The following is a 13,026-nucleotide window of genomic DNA, read 5'->3' as shown; positions in this document are numbered from 1 at the left end:
ATCATTTTTATTTTAAACGGGGATAACAAAAAATATATTAAATGTATAAATATTTTTTGTCGTACTACATTTACTCTTAAAAAAAAACCACTGGAAATCTTTCAACGGTGGATTCCCGAAGGCGTAACCTTCGAACAAATTTTCATTGCAAATGTACATATTAATATAAATTCTGGCGCATTGATATTTAATATTAAACCGCATATTTGATGGCAAAATATTAATCATATCATAATAAATAATTCTAATAAATTACGTGACGAGACTGTAAATTTTAACGCCGGTTATACTTGATAATTAATTCAATTGATCGCACAGAAGTGCCGTTAAACGCGAGAAATTGCAGGACAGCGAGAAACCGGGGGATCAACGTGCGACGGATAAAGGAAAAAAAAATGCTCCAGGTGAGGCTCGAACTCACAACCCCGGCATGGCTCACAAGAACTGTTTATAAGTACCGTGCGCTAACCAATTGCGCCACTGGAGCCGTTGGGAATGAAGCCGTAAACGGGGCTCTTCAGCTTAGGTGTCGATAACGCCGGCAGCCTCCCGCTTTTATCCTGCGTTTTGCCGTTTCGTGCTGCGCAAATAAACTCAAACGTAATTTCGGCAAGTTTTGCAAAAATCGAACCGGAGCGGAAACGAAGCTTTCAATTCTGCTCCCTCGAGCATTTACTCGTATCTTACTCGTGTACTCGCGCACATCGCAATTATCCGCTTTGCGACACGAGCCACTTCTTCCCACTCGGCTCGCAAGGAAATTAGTGGCATCCATGTATATATATATTTGTTTTTTTACAACTAATGGCTAATCTCTTGTCGTTACGGGATTTTTATTTGCACCTGCGCTTTCGAGACAGGTGCACGTCTTTGCAGGAGGAGCCGAGGCGCAGAATACAAACTCTCCGCGTGAGGCGCGTTTGAACGAGCGAGATAAGAGAACGCACCTTCCTTTATTAATCGAGGTACCTTTGAGCCGCGGCTAAAGTCGCCCGACGCGATGACGGGACGAGGACGAAACGGGCACGCAGGTTAGGGCGGCAGGGCGGAGAGAGACGGAAGGTGAGAAAAGTGCAGAGAGCGCAGTCGACGCGCGAGATCAGGCCCGATCCCGAATGTTTTCGCCTCGCGTAATTTAGGTTGCGCGTGTCGCGCGATCGATCGCACGTCCCCGCGTTCTCGATCGACGGATCGGCGGCGGAGATCGAGGGGAGCGGCGGGAGGCGAGCGAGGAGGCCGCGAGGGAACGCAGGCTGACAGCCCTGGGGCCGCGACGAGGACGACACACACACGACCAGCCGTCGCACGGAACATGAACATGTCGGCTGCTAAATGCACTTTGACAGTCGACGGTCGGCGGGTCGGCCAGCAGTGAGAGAGGCGGGGGTCGCGTCGCCCGTCGCCCGATCCCGGAGCCGCGCCTCGCCGTCACGAGGAGGATCGTCGCCCCGGAGGATGTCATGTACGTCGGTCGCGCTGGCGCGAGGGAGACGGGAGGAAGTGCCACGTAACCGCCGCGCGTTGTTTTCGCGGGCCCGGGCCGACCGCGGGGGACGACACGCTGGTGCCCGCGACGCTTATTTCCCGCTCGAGGACCCGCGCCGAGCCGCGGGGCACCGCGCGACCTCGCTTAGCGCCTACGTCTCGCGAGGACACTGTTTACATACGTGGCGCGTCCTGAACGTCGACCCTTCCCGACGTTAAAGTCTGCTCCTTTATTGGGCAATGGGGCACAAGGATTGTTTATTTTTTATCGCTGCACCGGCGAGCTAGTTGTCTCAGGGCCAGTTTGACGAACGTCGGTTCTCGATTGATTCTCCGTCTCCTCTTGAATAATAAGATGGAAAAAGATAGGGAGTTGACTGAACTCTGGTTAACAGTTGACCAACGTTTGCGAAACTGGCCCTTAGAGCCGGTTACTCCAGTCTCTTTGTGAGCTAATAGTTAAATTGTACGTTGACTTGGAAAGAAAGACAAAGACATGTGATTTAGTTAGTAATTTAACGAAGGATTGGAACAACCGGCGCTTAGGGCCGGTTTTTCTAACCCCTTGGTAAGCTAACTGATGGTTAAAGTATATGTTTACATTTGTTTAATTTGAAGGAAGAGCAAAGACATACATATGATTTTTAGTTAACTTACCAGGAGGTTGGAACGACCAGCCCTTGAGACCTGTGTCCACGATGCTAGAACTTGGTCCAACTTCTAGTTCCAAGAAATGTGTAGCCAATCAACTTCCTAGAGAACATGCATGTTTAAAAGGCATCTTTAAGACGTCTATTAGACATCTTTTAGACACAAGACGTCTTACAGATGTCTTTTAAACATGCATGATCTCTGGGTTGCAGCTTTTATGGAGTAGCTGCAAGTTGATTGACTACATATTTCTCGGAACTAGAACTTGGACCAAGTTTCAGCAACGTGGACGCGAGCCTTTACTCTAATTTATTGTACTAGTCCACCAGTGCAGCAATAGACAACGAGCCTTCAGTGTCAAAAGGATCGAAAGATCGGTCGATGGCACGTTAAAGACTTAAAGAAAAGTGCTCTTTGCATCTAGAAACATTATATTTTGTAGCCAGTAAGTACGTTTAGGAAATTTGCGCAAGTTGATGAATTGTGTATTATACAATCGTACATTGTCAATCAATATTGTAAGCGTATTGATTTGCTGATACGAAACAGAATGTTTCTAATCGTAAAAGAAACGTAGATTAGACCTAAAGGCTACATTGTATTTATTCGTATTTGGCAAAATGGAGCCCGTGATTCACGCTGTTTCTCTTGTCCCAGGTGTAAAACATGAGCTGGTTTGACGCGACGGGATTCGCCAATTTGGCAAAGTCCGCGCTGAAGGGAGCCCAGAAGACCATCGACAAGGCCCTGGACATCAAGGAGGAGGAGCCGAAGGTGCCTCAGGCGCATGCGAACGAGACGTCGGACTTCTTCGCGAGCTGGGGACTGCAGGGCGAACAGGAGGCCAACAAGCGGGACGGCAATCCGCAGAGGCAGCCGCAAAACTCGAGCAGTATCTGGGGCAGCTTCTCGGGCTCGTTTTACGAGCCGCCGAAGGCCGTGGGCGGGAGTGGCTGGAAGAGCGGCGACGATCAGGATGAGCAGCAACGCGGCATGGTGTCGTCTACCTCCGCCCCCGAGAAACTGGCGGCGAAGGACTCGAGACCTGCGATAGCGAAGAGCGAGTTTGTACATAAGGAAGATGAAGGGGAGTCCAGCGCTGCCAGCGAGTCTGTAAATACGAATCAGAGCCTGTCTAAGGAGTCCGACGATGGAATCGCGTCGGAGTCATGCGCGTTGTCAGAGCAGTCGTCTCTGGACAACGTTGTCTCTATCAGTACGGACAGGATTGTAACTAAAAGTGGCAGTTTAGACGTGGAACAGATATACTACGCGCCAACGGCGGACGATACCGACAGTGATTCCACGACGAGCAGCGGCGGAAAGGGGCAGGGGCAGCGCGACAACGAGCTGGAGAGCAACGATGTGAATCTCGCGTCGAGTCCCACTAATGTGTTCCACAGAGTACCCAACGTCTCCTCCGAGAGCGACAAGAAGAGCCTGGAGAGTCTGGAGATACTCGGCTCGCGGTCCAACACCGATTGCACCACCACGCCGGAATCGGATCTCAATTCGCTGAGTCCCTCCGTCGTCGACATCAAGGTGAACTCCGAGTCGGTCGAGATACTGCCGGACAGTCTCGTAACGTCGCCGAGCTCCGTGGAAATCCTGGGTGACTGGAAGAGCGACAGCAGCCCGTATCTGTCGCCGATAGACCCGAAAAATCTGGAGTCGTCACCCGTCCTGGGCGGGGACGAGTGCGCCACTCCGTGCGTGGACTGCGCGCTACAACCGCCGAGCGGGGATCTACTCGCATCGTCGTCCGACATTTCCCCGTACGAGTCTCCAATGGAGGAGGCCAAGACATTGAACGTCAGTCCGTACTCGTACAGTATTGACAACACGCCGTCACCCAGCGCGTTTTCCAGCCTAGACACGAATAAGAGCTCGTCGCACGCGGCGGACAGTTCCAAGACTTCCCCGGAGAGCGTCGAGGTGATACCGGACGTGGACGAACCGGACGAGGTGAGTCTGGCCGAGGATTCGTACACCTCGGCTTCCGAAGGCACGGTCATGACGGTGCTCGAGCCGCTGCAACAGCTGGACGCGGCTAAAAATAAGGTGGAACTGGCTGATATGAGCGTCAAGATACCTATAAAGATGCACGATTCGTGTCCGGATGACAGGCAAATATCGGCCAAGACTTGCATGGAGAGCAGGTTGAACTTGAGCCTTGACTCGCTCAAGGAGAAGCACAATCTGCACCTGACGCTCGAGCCGATTACCACGCAACCGATTCGCAAGTCGGACCCACTGGAAGGGGTGAACGAGAAACCGGACGTTTCCACCTTTTCCCAATTAATGAGCACCACTATAGAGCCACCGGACCCGGACAGCCAAGTCGAAAGCATGGAAGAGACGAATATGATCGAGAGTAGTACCGATCAGTATTTAATATCCACCGATTCGAGCAGGGAAGGTACCTTGTTAGAGAGCAGCTCGGAGGATAACGCGACGTTGATCTGTACGGACGATTCCAAGATCCTCGAGACGCCCTTGACCACCAGTTCTTACGTGAAGACTATGCTGGCCGACGCTATGGTCGAGAAAAGCGAGATAATCGATATGGAGACCCATTGCGCGGAAGTGCCGCGAGAAAATTCACCGATATCGTCAGAAAGGTATTATTTGATTCGCGCCGTTCAAGTGAATAGCAGTTTCTCTGTTAAAAATCTGCTTCTTCCACAGCCGTTCCGATCTGGTGAAAATCGGGTCTGATCAGGCCAGCGGACACACGAGCGGAGACGAGTTAGAGACCACAACGTCGAGCGATATTGAGATAATATCTAGGTACAAATGTAGTAAAATATCTCTTGTTCTCCGTGCAATGTGCCGACGATTAATGTGTTATTTGTTGACAGTCCTAACGGAGATTCGAGTTCGACACAATCGCGACAGAGTCCGGCAAAATTACAGTTGAGCAAAGGCGGCGATCTGCTAACGAAAACTTTAAAGACCCGGGGCCATTCTCGAGAACTGAGCGAGATCAGTGTAGGCTCGGACGAAGCGAATATGGAGATTGAGAAGCTGCTGAAACGCGTGCAGGAGATGACGGAGATTTTAGAAGCGAGAGAATCAAAGTTAATCGACGTGAGCAGGATAAATATGGAGTTACATGAGCAGAATGCAAATCTAATGAGGTAAGATCGTCGCGATTGTATCAAAATGCTGTTGTTCAATCTTTTAGCAATAGATCTCACAAACAGATATGTTTTGCAGGCAGCTTGAGAATTTTGAAAAACACGCGGAGCAAAATCAAAACATTAATCAAATCACGGATGAATATACACAGCGTCTGTCGGCACTGGAGAGGAAATTTCAGCAAGCGATAAGGGAACGCGATCAGTTGAGGAAAAATTTAGATCAGCTAAAGTTAGAAGCGGCGTCGCGTTTGTCGTCGCAGGAGATGTTTAATATAAACGCCGAGAAGGATGAAATCATAAAGGAGCTTCGTGAGGAGGGCGAGAAACTCAGCAAACAACAACTTCAACACAGCAACATCATAAAAAAGCTGCGCGTAAAAGAGAAAGAGACTGATGCCACAATAAAGAGTCAAAAGTACTTCAGTTATAATGTTTTTAAAATTCTTTCGTCTTAGGCTGCGGTCAAGCTGTCGCTTCAAACGTTTCAAAGTATTCTTCTTCTTTCTTTCAGAAAGGATAGAAGGAGAAGAGAAACACTTTGAAGCATTTGTAGCAGCGGCTTGATCGGAATCTTAAACATATCAAGAGTAAATGGCAGCGAATAATAATCTATAATCCACACTTTGATTTCAAGGGAGCAAATAGAGGAACAAAATACGGAATTGGAGAGATTGAAACGGTCGCTGCACGCGAAGGAGGAGGTCGAGCGCAGTCAAATAGAAGCTGTTCACACGCTGACAGCGAAAACGAAGAAGCAAGAGAAGGAAATACTAATGTTACAGGAAAAATTGGATAATGCGGTGAATAAAATGGAGGCCTATAAGAAGAGCTTGGATGCTGCGAAAGTGTGAGTGTAGAAACATTTGGTCTGTTCTTTCTAGCTGAACTTGCTGCATCAGTTCAGAGTTTATCTTTCTCCTTCCAATGTAGAAGGAAGAAGACAAACTCTGAACTAGTGCAACCAGTTCAGCTAAAAAGAACATACACTCTAACTCTGAAGTAAAACGTGCTTCGTGTACTAAATAAAAATTTCTGTGCGACAGAGACTTGACAGAAACGAAAAAAAAGCTGGCAGCCACTGAGGAGGAATTAAAGGAAGCCGTGGATAATGCGGCTGAATCGTGCCAATTGTTTGCGCAAGTGGAGGATTTAAAATTGAAATACCGTCAAGCCGAGGAAGCTCACGTCAAGTATGTATTGTACATTAAATACGCCATTAGTCGTATAACTGATTTTGATTCTAATTCTATTTTCTCATGGTGTAGACGAGAGGAGTTTTTCAAGCACGAAAACAACGAATTACTTAAGCGATTAGAAGCTGCAGAGGCCAGAAGCGAAGAGTTATCTGAATCCGTCTCGGTAGCAACAAAACCTTTGTTGAGGCAGATAGAACAGCTTCAAGCAAACTTGCTGCATAAAACCAATAGCTTCATGAAGCAGGAGAAGGTTTTATCGGAGAAAAATATCGAATTGCAGTCCAAAGTCGAGAACTTAATCGAGATGGATCGTCTCCTGAGAGAAGAGAATGTTAATCTGAAATCCAAAGAATCGCATTTGGAGTCGAAGCTCAACTTAAAGGAGAAAGAGAGATTGAGATTGCAGGAGTCGCATGATACATTGAAAGAAGAAAACGAGAGATTAGTAGAACAGAATAAAGAGTAAGTATGGGCGTTTTTGTTTTCCGAGTCGTGATAATATTCAATATGTGACGAAAATCAAATTGCAGACACCAAGATGCGATAAGCACTCTCGAGCAGACACATTCCAGCCACGTACAGGAATTGAAAAGAGAGATAAACGCGCTAGAGAATAAATTAGCCGTCGAGAAGGCAGCGACCGACGCAGAGCGGAGGAGAAATAACGCGATATTGGAACAGCAGCAAAACACCGACGAGGAATCACGATTCAGCCCTACTCTCAGTATAGGACAAGAGTCTGTCAGCAGTGCAAATAGCGCCTGGCCAGGTGTACGTATAAAAATAACCTACTTTCTCTGGACGATACGTTAATTACTACTCTAGCCACCCACTTAAATATAAAATTAACACGAGATACCGTACTTACTGACTGCGCGAACACTAATAAATTAAAAAAATCTTTGACCCTAAAAATAGCATTATCCTCCCCTATGCTAAAATAAATAAAAATAACGTTGAGAGACTCCGATCGACGACTACTCTGCGTGTAACGTGAAATTTGCCTTATTTTTCAGTTCAGCGATTCAGTATTCGACAATAACTCGGGCAGATTTCCTCCGATACCGTACGAAAGCATCATAACGGGCTCGAGTAGCACGTCGATCTTCGAGAACTTGCAAGCGCAACTGAAACAGAGAGACGGTAGGCTCGTGTGCTGCGCACGTTCACTGGTAATCTTTTTCGCTATTGAGTGTCACTGATTCTTACTTGCCGTACCGCAGGCGAGATACAGCAACTCCAGTGGGAATTGTCGCGACGAAACACGGAGAGGGACGCACTGAACTCGGAATTGGCGACGTTAACATTGAAGATCGAGGATCTGAGCGCCAGCGTCGCGGAAGCACGGGCGCTCAACGAGAGCCTCAACGAGACGCAGACCAGATACGACGCGTTGCTGCAGATGTACGGCGAGAAGGTCGAGGAGAATCAGGAACTGCGGCTGGACCTCGAGGACGTTAAGGAGATGTACAAGATGCAGATCGACCAGCTCCTAAAGCGGCAGAATTAACCGCGAAATTTTCAAAAAGGGAAAAAACGAAGACTCGCGCGCAGCGCTTACGATTCTCTATGAAACTTTTAATTACACGCATGCACCATTTCACCGCGTAATCACTTCATCGATTTCTAGCGAGATACCGGCGTATAACGAAGTTTTATAGCGGACGACTTTAATAATACGTGTAGTTCGGCGGTGTACATTTGTATTGTCTTACGCAAACACATGCGGAAATTTGTGATAAAGGGTTTGGATGCCGGTGAAGAATTTCAATAGGGGGTTTTCTCAGCGAAGTTACATATAAATATATTTATTGAGCATTCTGGGCGAGAGATCTAAAGGCCTGTGTCCACGACGCTAGGACCGGTATTCATAGTCGGACCTTATATTCAAGGCCGTCTTGAATTTATCTAGAGATGCTGTATGGAACATTTCATTGGCTACGGAGTGTCCTTAAGACAGTCTTGAATATAAGATTTGCCTATGAGCACCGTCCTAGAACTTGGTCCAAGTTCTAGCATCGTGGGCACAGGCCTTAAAAGACCTGTTTTCTACTGCTGCACCGGCGAACTAGTGCAGTAAGCTAGAATTAAAAAAAATATACACTTTTTTTTATTTCTATTGCACTGGTTCACCGGCGCAGCAATAGAAAACCAGTCTAAAAAGTGTCGGAGGTATCGAGGTAAGGCCGTCTCTTTTCTTCCGCATTATCGTTATTATTATTATTTCCTGTGTACAGTTATCGTTTCGTATGTTTTAATCTCGGTTAATTTAACATCAGGGAGGATCATGTGATATTGGAGTGTATTATATAACGTTTAAACATGATACATGTATATAATATAATGAGAAAATGTACTTTATCATTTAAATATAGTGACATGAACACCAACGTTCTCTCTATTCGCGGCGAGATACGAGTATCGGGAGCTTCTTTTTTTTTTTTTTTCTTTTAAATCGTTTAGCGCGGACGGGGTTGCGGGGAGCGGAGTGTCGGTAGAACCGAAGTTCCGCGCACCGTGAGCGGCGAATCGCGCGGCGCGTATTTAAACATCGCGTGCGGCGCGCGGTAATTGTCCGTTCCATTGCCCCGCGCGTGATATCACGCCCGCCTTGGTTTATATTTAGAAACTGCCCGCGGCGCGACGAGATGCACCGCCCGTGGAGATCCGCGATCGCCCGTGCGCCTCAGATGTCATGATCTTTCGGCCAAATCGTCGCGCCCCAAAATTTCTCCCGTGTACCGCCCGTTCGCGCCCAGAGCTCCGGCTTCGATTATCCCGGTTAATCTCCAGCGTACCGTGAGTATACATCGAGATCGTGCGCGGTCGCGCGGACCGTGTACTCGCGTCCATTTCTCTCGCTGCGCTCGGACACGAGCCATTTGCGCGACGTTGAGGGACACACGGGGTTTGTGGAATCCTGTTGTCGTAATCTCTCGATCGCGTGGCACAGCGATCTATTGCTTGCGATATAATTTAGGTAAAGCGCGTCGCCGAACCGATGCTTCGTTTCGCGCTGCACGTATCCCGACTTCGCGCTTGAATTCAGGAACTTGAATTCGTCCCCTTCATTTCCCCGTCACGATTATATCGGCCACTTTTGGCCGTTCTCTGACCAGATTTTGACGTCTGTCAGCTGGGAAATGTCCGTTGCGAAGCGTGAGAGCAACCCGCTCGCATTTAATTCGCAATATTCAAACGATTTATAGGTTATACCCGCGAGAGATGTGAATGTCCATGGGACACGCTCTTTGACGTGTGATCTATTTTACTGTAGCAGCCCCCAACATGGGAGACTCGACTCCGATAAGAGGCAGACGCCTAAAAGTTGTCAGTCCGCAGAAGAGAAGAGCGCCAGACGCGATGCCGCACACCAGGAACGTAGCGATGGCCGTCGCGAGACCCGTGCCCTTCAGGCAGAGCCGCGACGCTCCCGTCTCGACGAGCAGGCGTCGGATTCTGAGAGCGCAAAGCCACAGAAACAATCCCGCATTGCTGTTCCCGGGGACACCCTTGCGTACGTTGTACGATCCCTTGAAGAGCTCGCTCGAGGTCAATCGAAGCCCCTGTATTCTAGGAGATACTTTTCCTTCCCCCCCTCTCTCTCTCTCTCTCACTCACTACACACTTTTGCTTTCGGTAGAATCTTGTTTAAAGTACCACTGTCTCTATATCTGAAGCTTGGCGCCGTAGGTGAAAAGAACCGGCCGCTGGAGAGCCAAGAACCCGAGTGCCAGGCGCGCTACTTTCGGAAAGACCGACTCCCCGGGCGCCGAGAGGGCCAGCGCCTCGCAAAATTTCTGCCCGTTGAAGAGATCGTCACGCAGGGAGAAAAATCGCGCGTTGCGCTTTCCCAACACGGTGCCCGCGCGACCCGAGCCGTCGGCGGACGACGGGGATCTGCGCAGGGCCAGTTCGAGGTCTATAAAGCTGTCGAGGAAGTGCGATCTGTCGCGGATGAGGGAGAGCCGGACGGAACGCGAGGACGCGTTCGCGCTCCTGCCGAGGATGGAAACGCCAATCGACAGCGTCGCGTGCAAACCGGTTGCGTCGTCGCCGGGTCAATCGTTCTACGACATCGTCGACACCGCCTCGACGGCGTCGACGCCGTCGCTGTCGAGCCTCGGGGTCGAAAATAAGAAGACGTCTGCGAACGTTGCATATAGGGCGAGGTCGATACCCGATACAGCGTCGCATTTGCGTCCCAGATACAGCGAATATGAAATAAACGTTTTGCATTACGACGGCCCGCCGGGGAGCAGCAGCCCACAGTTGGCGCGATCTCATTTCAAGTCCACCAACACAAGTTGGTCCTCCGCCTACGACTGCAGTTCAGCGAAAGTTCAGAATGACAATGATAATCTCGCTGATAAGGCAGAGTCCGGAATGGAGAGTCGCGCTCGGGACGAAGGCAAGACCGTGGACGACGTGAAATATTCATGGGAAGCAGATAATTGGGTGCCACCGTCTCGAAGGAAGGAACTCGACGACGCGCGCGAGACAAAAAGCGCTCGGACGAACGGCAAAAGTCCTTACGAGTGTAAAATTAAGTATTCCTGGCAAGTTGTCGGGACAGGCACCCAGACGTCGTACACTTTACTGCACGATTTGTTAAATGACGTGGAAGACAGTAAGTCTGCGTACAAGACGTGCAGCGTTAAGTATTCCTGGCAAATTATAGGGATCGGCGCGCAAGCGTCTCTGCACGATTGTAACGATTCGGATTATTGGAGCGGCGTGCTGCTGACGCCGAGTAAGAATTGCGGCGGGAACGAAGCTGGAGTCGGCAATGATGAAACGCGCCGTGCTAAACCGCACGATTATGCGAGATGTGTAGGGGAAAGATTGAAGAGATGCTTGATATTGAACAATCAGCAAACCCAGACATTTGCTGAGAAAGAGATTCAAGTTGACCCTAGTGATTGCTACGCAAAGTACTCCTGGCGCAATTTAATTAAACAACATCTCTAATCGATACACAAGGTTCAATCCGCGAAATATTAATGCTCACTTGCACTTGAATATTATCAGTGGCCGCTTATGTTAATCCAAGTCGATTGTCTTTTCAGATATGGAGCAAATTTTGGAGGAGCCGACCGGACAAAAGCTGCCTGGTAAACTGGAGCTGGAGCAGATCGACAATTGTGACGAATCGTTGCACAAGTACGCGGCAAAACCATTAACGCCAAATATTTCTAGTAAGAGTTCTGTGATATCCGACAACGGCAATGAAAAAACGAAGAGGGAGGAACTGCTGACGCGATTGACGTGTGCGGTAAAGAAATTGAACCAATACGAACGAGACATGGCTAAAACTCGGAGCACAGACGCACCGCGTCCCGACGCGGAAGGCACTTTCGCGCAAAGAGGAGAGGCACTGCCGCGGGGCGTGGAGGACAATATCAAAGGCATTGTAGAATCTACTCGGGAGTACATAGCAAAATTGGATTACCAGTTGAAGGATCTCGACGAGGCTGATCGGCAGGTAAATTAAAATTGCCGCTTGCTTTTATCACCTCGTACCTACATTAACATGAGCAAATTGTTTTGTCAGATAGAAAATAGTGTGATGAGAACGTTAAAAGATATAGACGGGACGTTTCAATCTTTGTTAGATGATGTGTACGACGAGATCAATAAGAGACGCGAACAGCTGATACTGGAGACCGAGGTTCATAAACACGAGAGTCTGATACCGTTGCGGGCTTGTAGAAAGGAAGTGCAGGCACAGGTGCAAAATGCACGGAATATCATATCGATGAGCGAGGATATTCTGCGGCATCCGCATCGATACAGCGCGAACGGACTTGGAAAGATCATTTCCGCGAGTAACGATATAGGCAGGTGAGAGGCTCGCGACGGTATAATACAAAGATTGCCGAGATCGTCGTGGATTATCTAAGCTTTATCAATTATTTCCAAGGATCCCGGCGGTGCCGTACTCGGAGGAGCTCCCGAATATAAATTTCGACCGGCAATTGAGCTCGTGCAAGGAGGAGATTGTGGAGCAGATATCGAAGCTCGGCTGCATCTCTCGCACGGTACCCGTTCAGATAATAAACATCGAGGAGAGACCGGCGGGGCTGTTCGTCAAATGGCACGTAACCAATCCGGAGTACTTCGAGGAACAGACGTTTGTCGTGGAGAGAGCCAACGGCGAGATCCTCGACCCGGCGTCTAGCAAGTTCGAGACGGTGTACAGAGGCTCCGAGACTTCTTGCTTCATCAGAAATGTACCTGTTGATCGACCGGTTACGCTCAGAGTTCGAATACAAGCGGACAACGTCGCGAGGAGCGTACATCACTTCGCGCGGACTTCTGTACCGCCGTATAGTACGTATATACGGGGAGAGCGAACGATCTCTGTATTAAGATTGAAGCTTTTCTAAATCCTAACTGACCTGATAATCGAAGAGAAAGAAATGAAAGTAGACTCTCGTTAATAATCCGGCCGCTTGTCTAATTTTCTTTTCGTCCGATATCTTAATAAATTAGCTAGTAAGAATATTCTTAAAAGTCGCCAGAAGTAATTAATAACATGAGTGATTTTT

General features: G+C 48.7%; 3 protein-coding genes and 1 non-coding gene across 6 annotated transcripts in view; 2 read left to right on the top strand and 2 right to left on the bottom strand.

Annotated features, from left to right (window-relative positions):
* Window positions 1-396: 396 nt before the first annotated feature.
* Trnai-uau lies at window positions 397-487 on the bottom strand. Its single transcript is given in 2 exon segments — window positions 397-432; window positions 450-487. It is a non-coding gene; the product is annotated as a tRNA-Ile (tRNA).
* An 84-nt stretch (window positions 488-571) lies between these two features.
* On the top strand, window positions 572-8,336 carry LOC105569809 (TATA element modulatory factor-like). 3 transcript variants are annotated; one of them, XM_012026543.1, is made up of 12 exons: window positions 572-775; window positions 861-1,062; window positions 2,794-4,757; window positions 4,825-4,926; window positions 4,998-5,276; window positions 5,356-5,694; window positions 5,914-6,126; window positions 6,323-6,469; window positions 6,545-6,937; window positions 7,006-7,246; window positions 7,492-7,618; window positions 7,699-8,336. In XM_012026543.1, the coding sequence occupies exons 3-12, from the start codon at window positions 2,803-2,805 to the stop codon at window positions 7,983-7,985; spliced, it is 4,083 nt and encodes a 1,360-aa protein (XP_011881933.1). In that variant the 5' UTR covers window positions 572-775; window positions 861-1,062; window positions 2,794-2,802; the 3' UTR covers window positions 7,986-8,336. The 3 variants fall into 3 exon arrangements, with proteins under 3 accessions (XP_011881933.1, XP_011881931.1, XP_011881932.1); XM_012026541.1 differs by having other exon boundaries at window positions 572-1,062; XM_012026542.1 differs by lacking the exons at window positions 572-775; window positions 861-1,062 and adding an exon at window positions 1,263-1,462.
* LOC105569811 (protein BUD31 homolog) overlaps window positions 3,132-13,026 on the bottom strand; it is a 12,718-nt gene continuing 2,823 nt past the window's right edge. Inside the window, exon 4 of the mRNA XM_012026547.1 lies at window positions 3,132-3,181. The gene's annotated coding sequence lies outside the window, so the exon portion shown is untranslated. The remainder of the gene's footprint in view (window positions 3,182-13,026) is intronic.
* Window positions 9,685-13,026, top strand: part of LOC105569810 — a 5,258-nt gene continuing 1,916 nt past the window's right edge. Inside the window, 5 exon segments of the mRNA XM_012026544.1 lie at window positions 9,685-10,027; window positions 10,169-11,458; window positions 11,529-11,960; window positions 12,030-12,319; window positions 12,399-12,808. Of these exon segments, the coding sequence (XP_011881934.1) occupies window positions 9,764-10,027; window positions 10,169-11,458; window positions 11,529-11,960; window positions 12,030-12,319; window positions 12,399-12,808 (2,686 nt within the window). The 5' untranslated portion in view covers window positions 9,685-9,763.

Source organism: Vollenhovia emeryi, unplaced genomic scaffold (genome assembly GCF_000949405.1).
Source record: "Vollenhovia emeryi isolate VEMERY1.0 unplaced genomic scaffold, V.emery_V1.0 DF939122.1, whole genome shotgun sequence".
NCBI classification, from domain to species: Eukaryota; Metazoa; Arthropoda; class Insecta; order Hymenoptera; family Formicidae; genus Vollenhovia; species Vollenhovia emeryi.
The sequence above is the reverse complement of the archived record's forward strand: the minus strand, read 5'-3'. Positions and strand labels throughout refer to the sequence as shown.

Bases quoted from the DNA above. Each gene is read 5' to 3' on its own strand.
- LOC105569809 (XM_012026543.1), top strand. From the start codon at position 2,803: ATGAGCTGGTTTGACGCGACGGGATTCGCCAATTTGGCAAAGTCCGCG. The intron at 6,470-6,544 runs GTATGTATTGTA...CTCATGGTGTAG, and splicing joins GCCGAGGAAGCTCACGTCAA to ACGAGAGGAGTTTTTCAAGC. The intron at 7,247-7,491 runs GTACGTATAAAA...CTTATTTTTCAG, and splicing joins CAAATAGCGCCTGGCCAGGT to TTCAGCGATTCAGTATTCGA.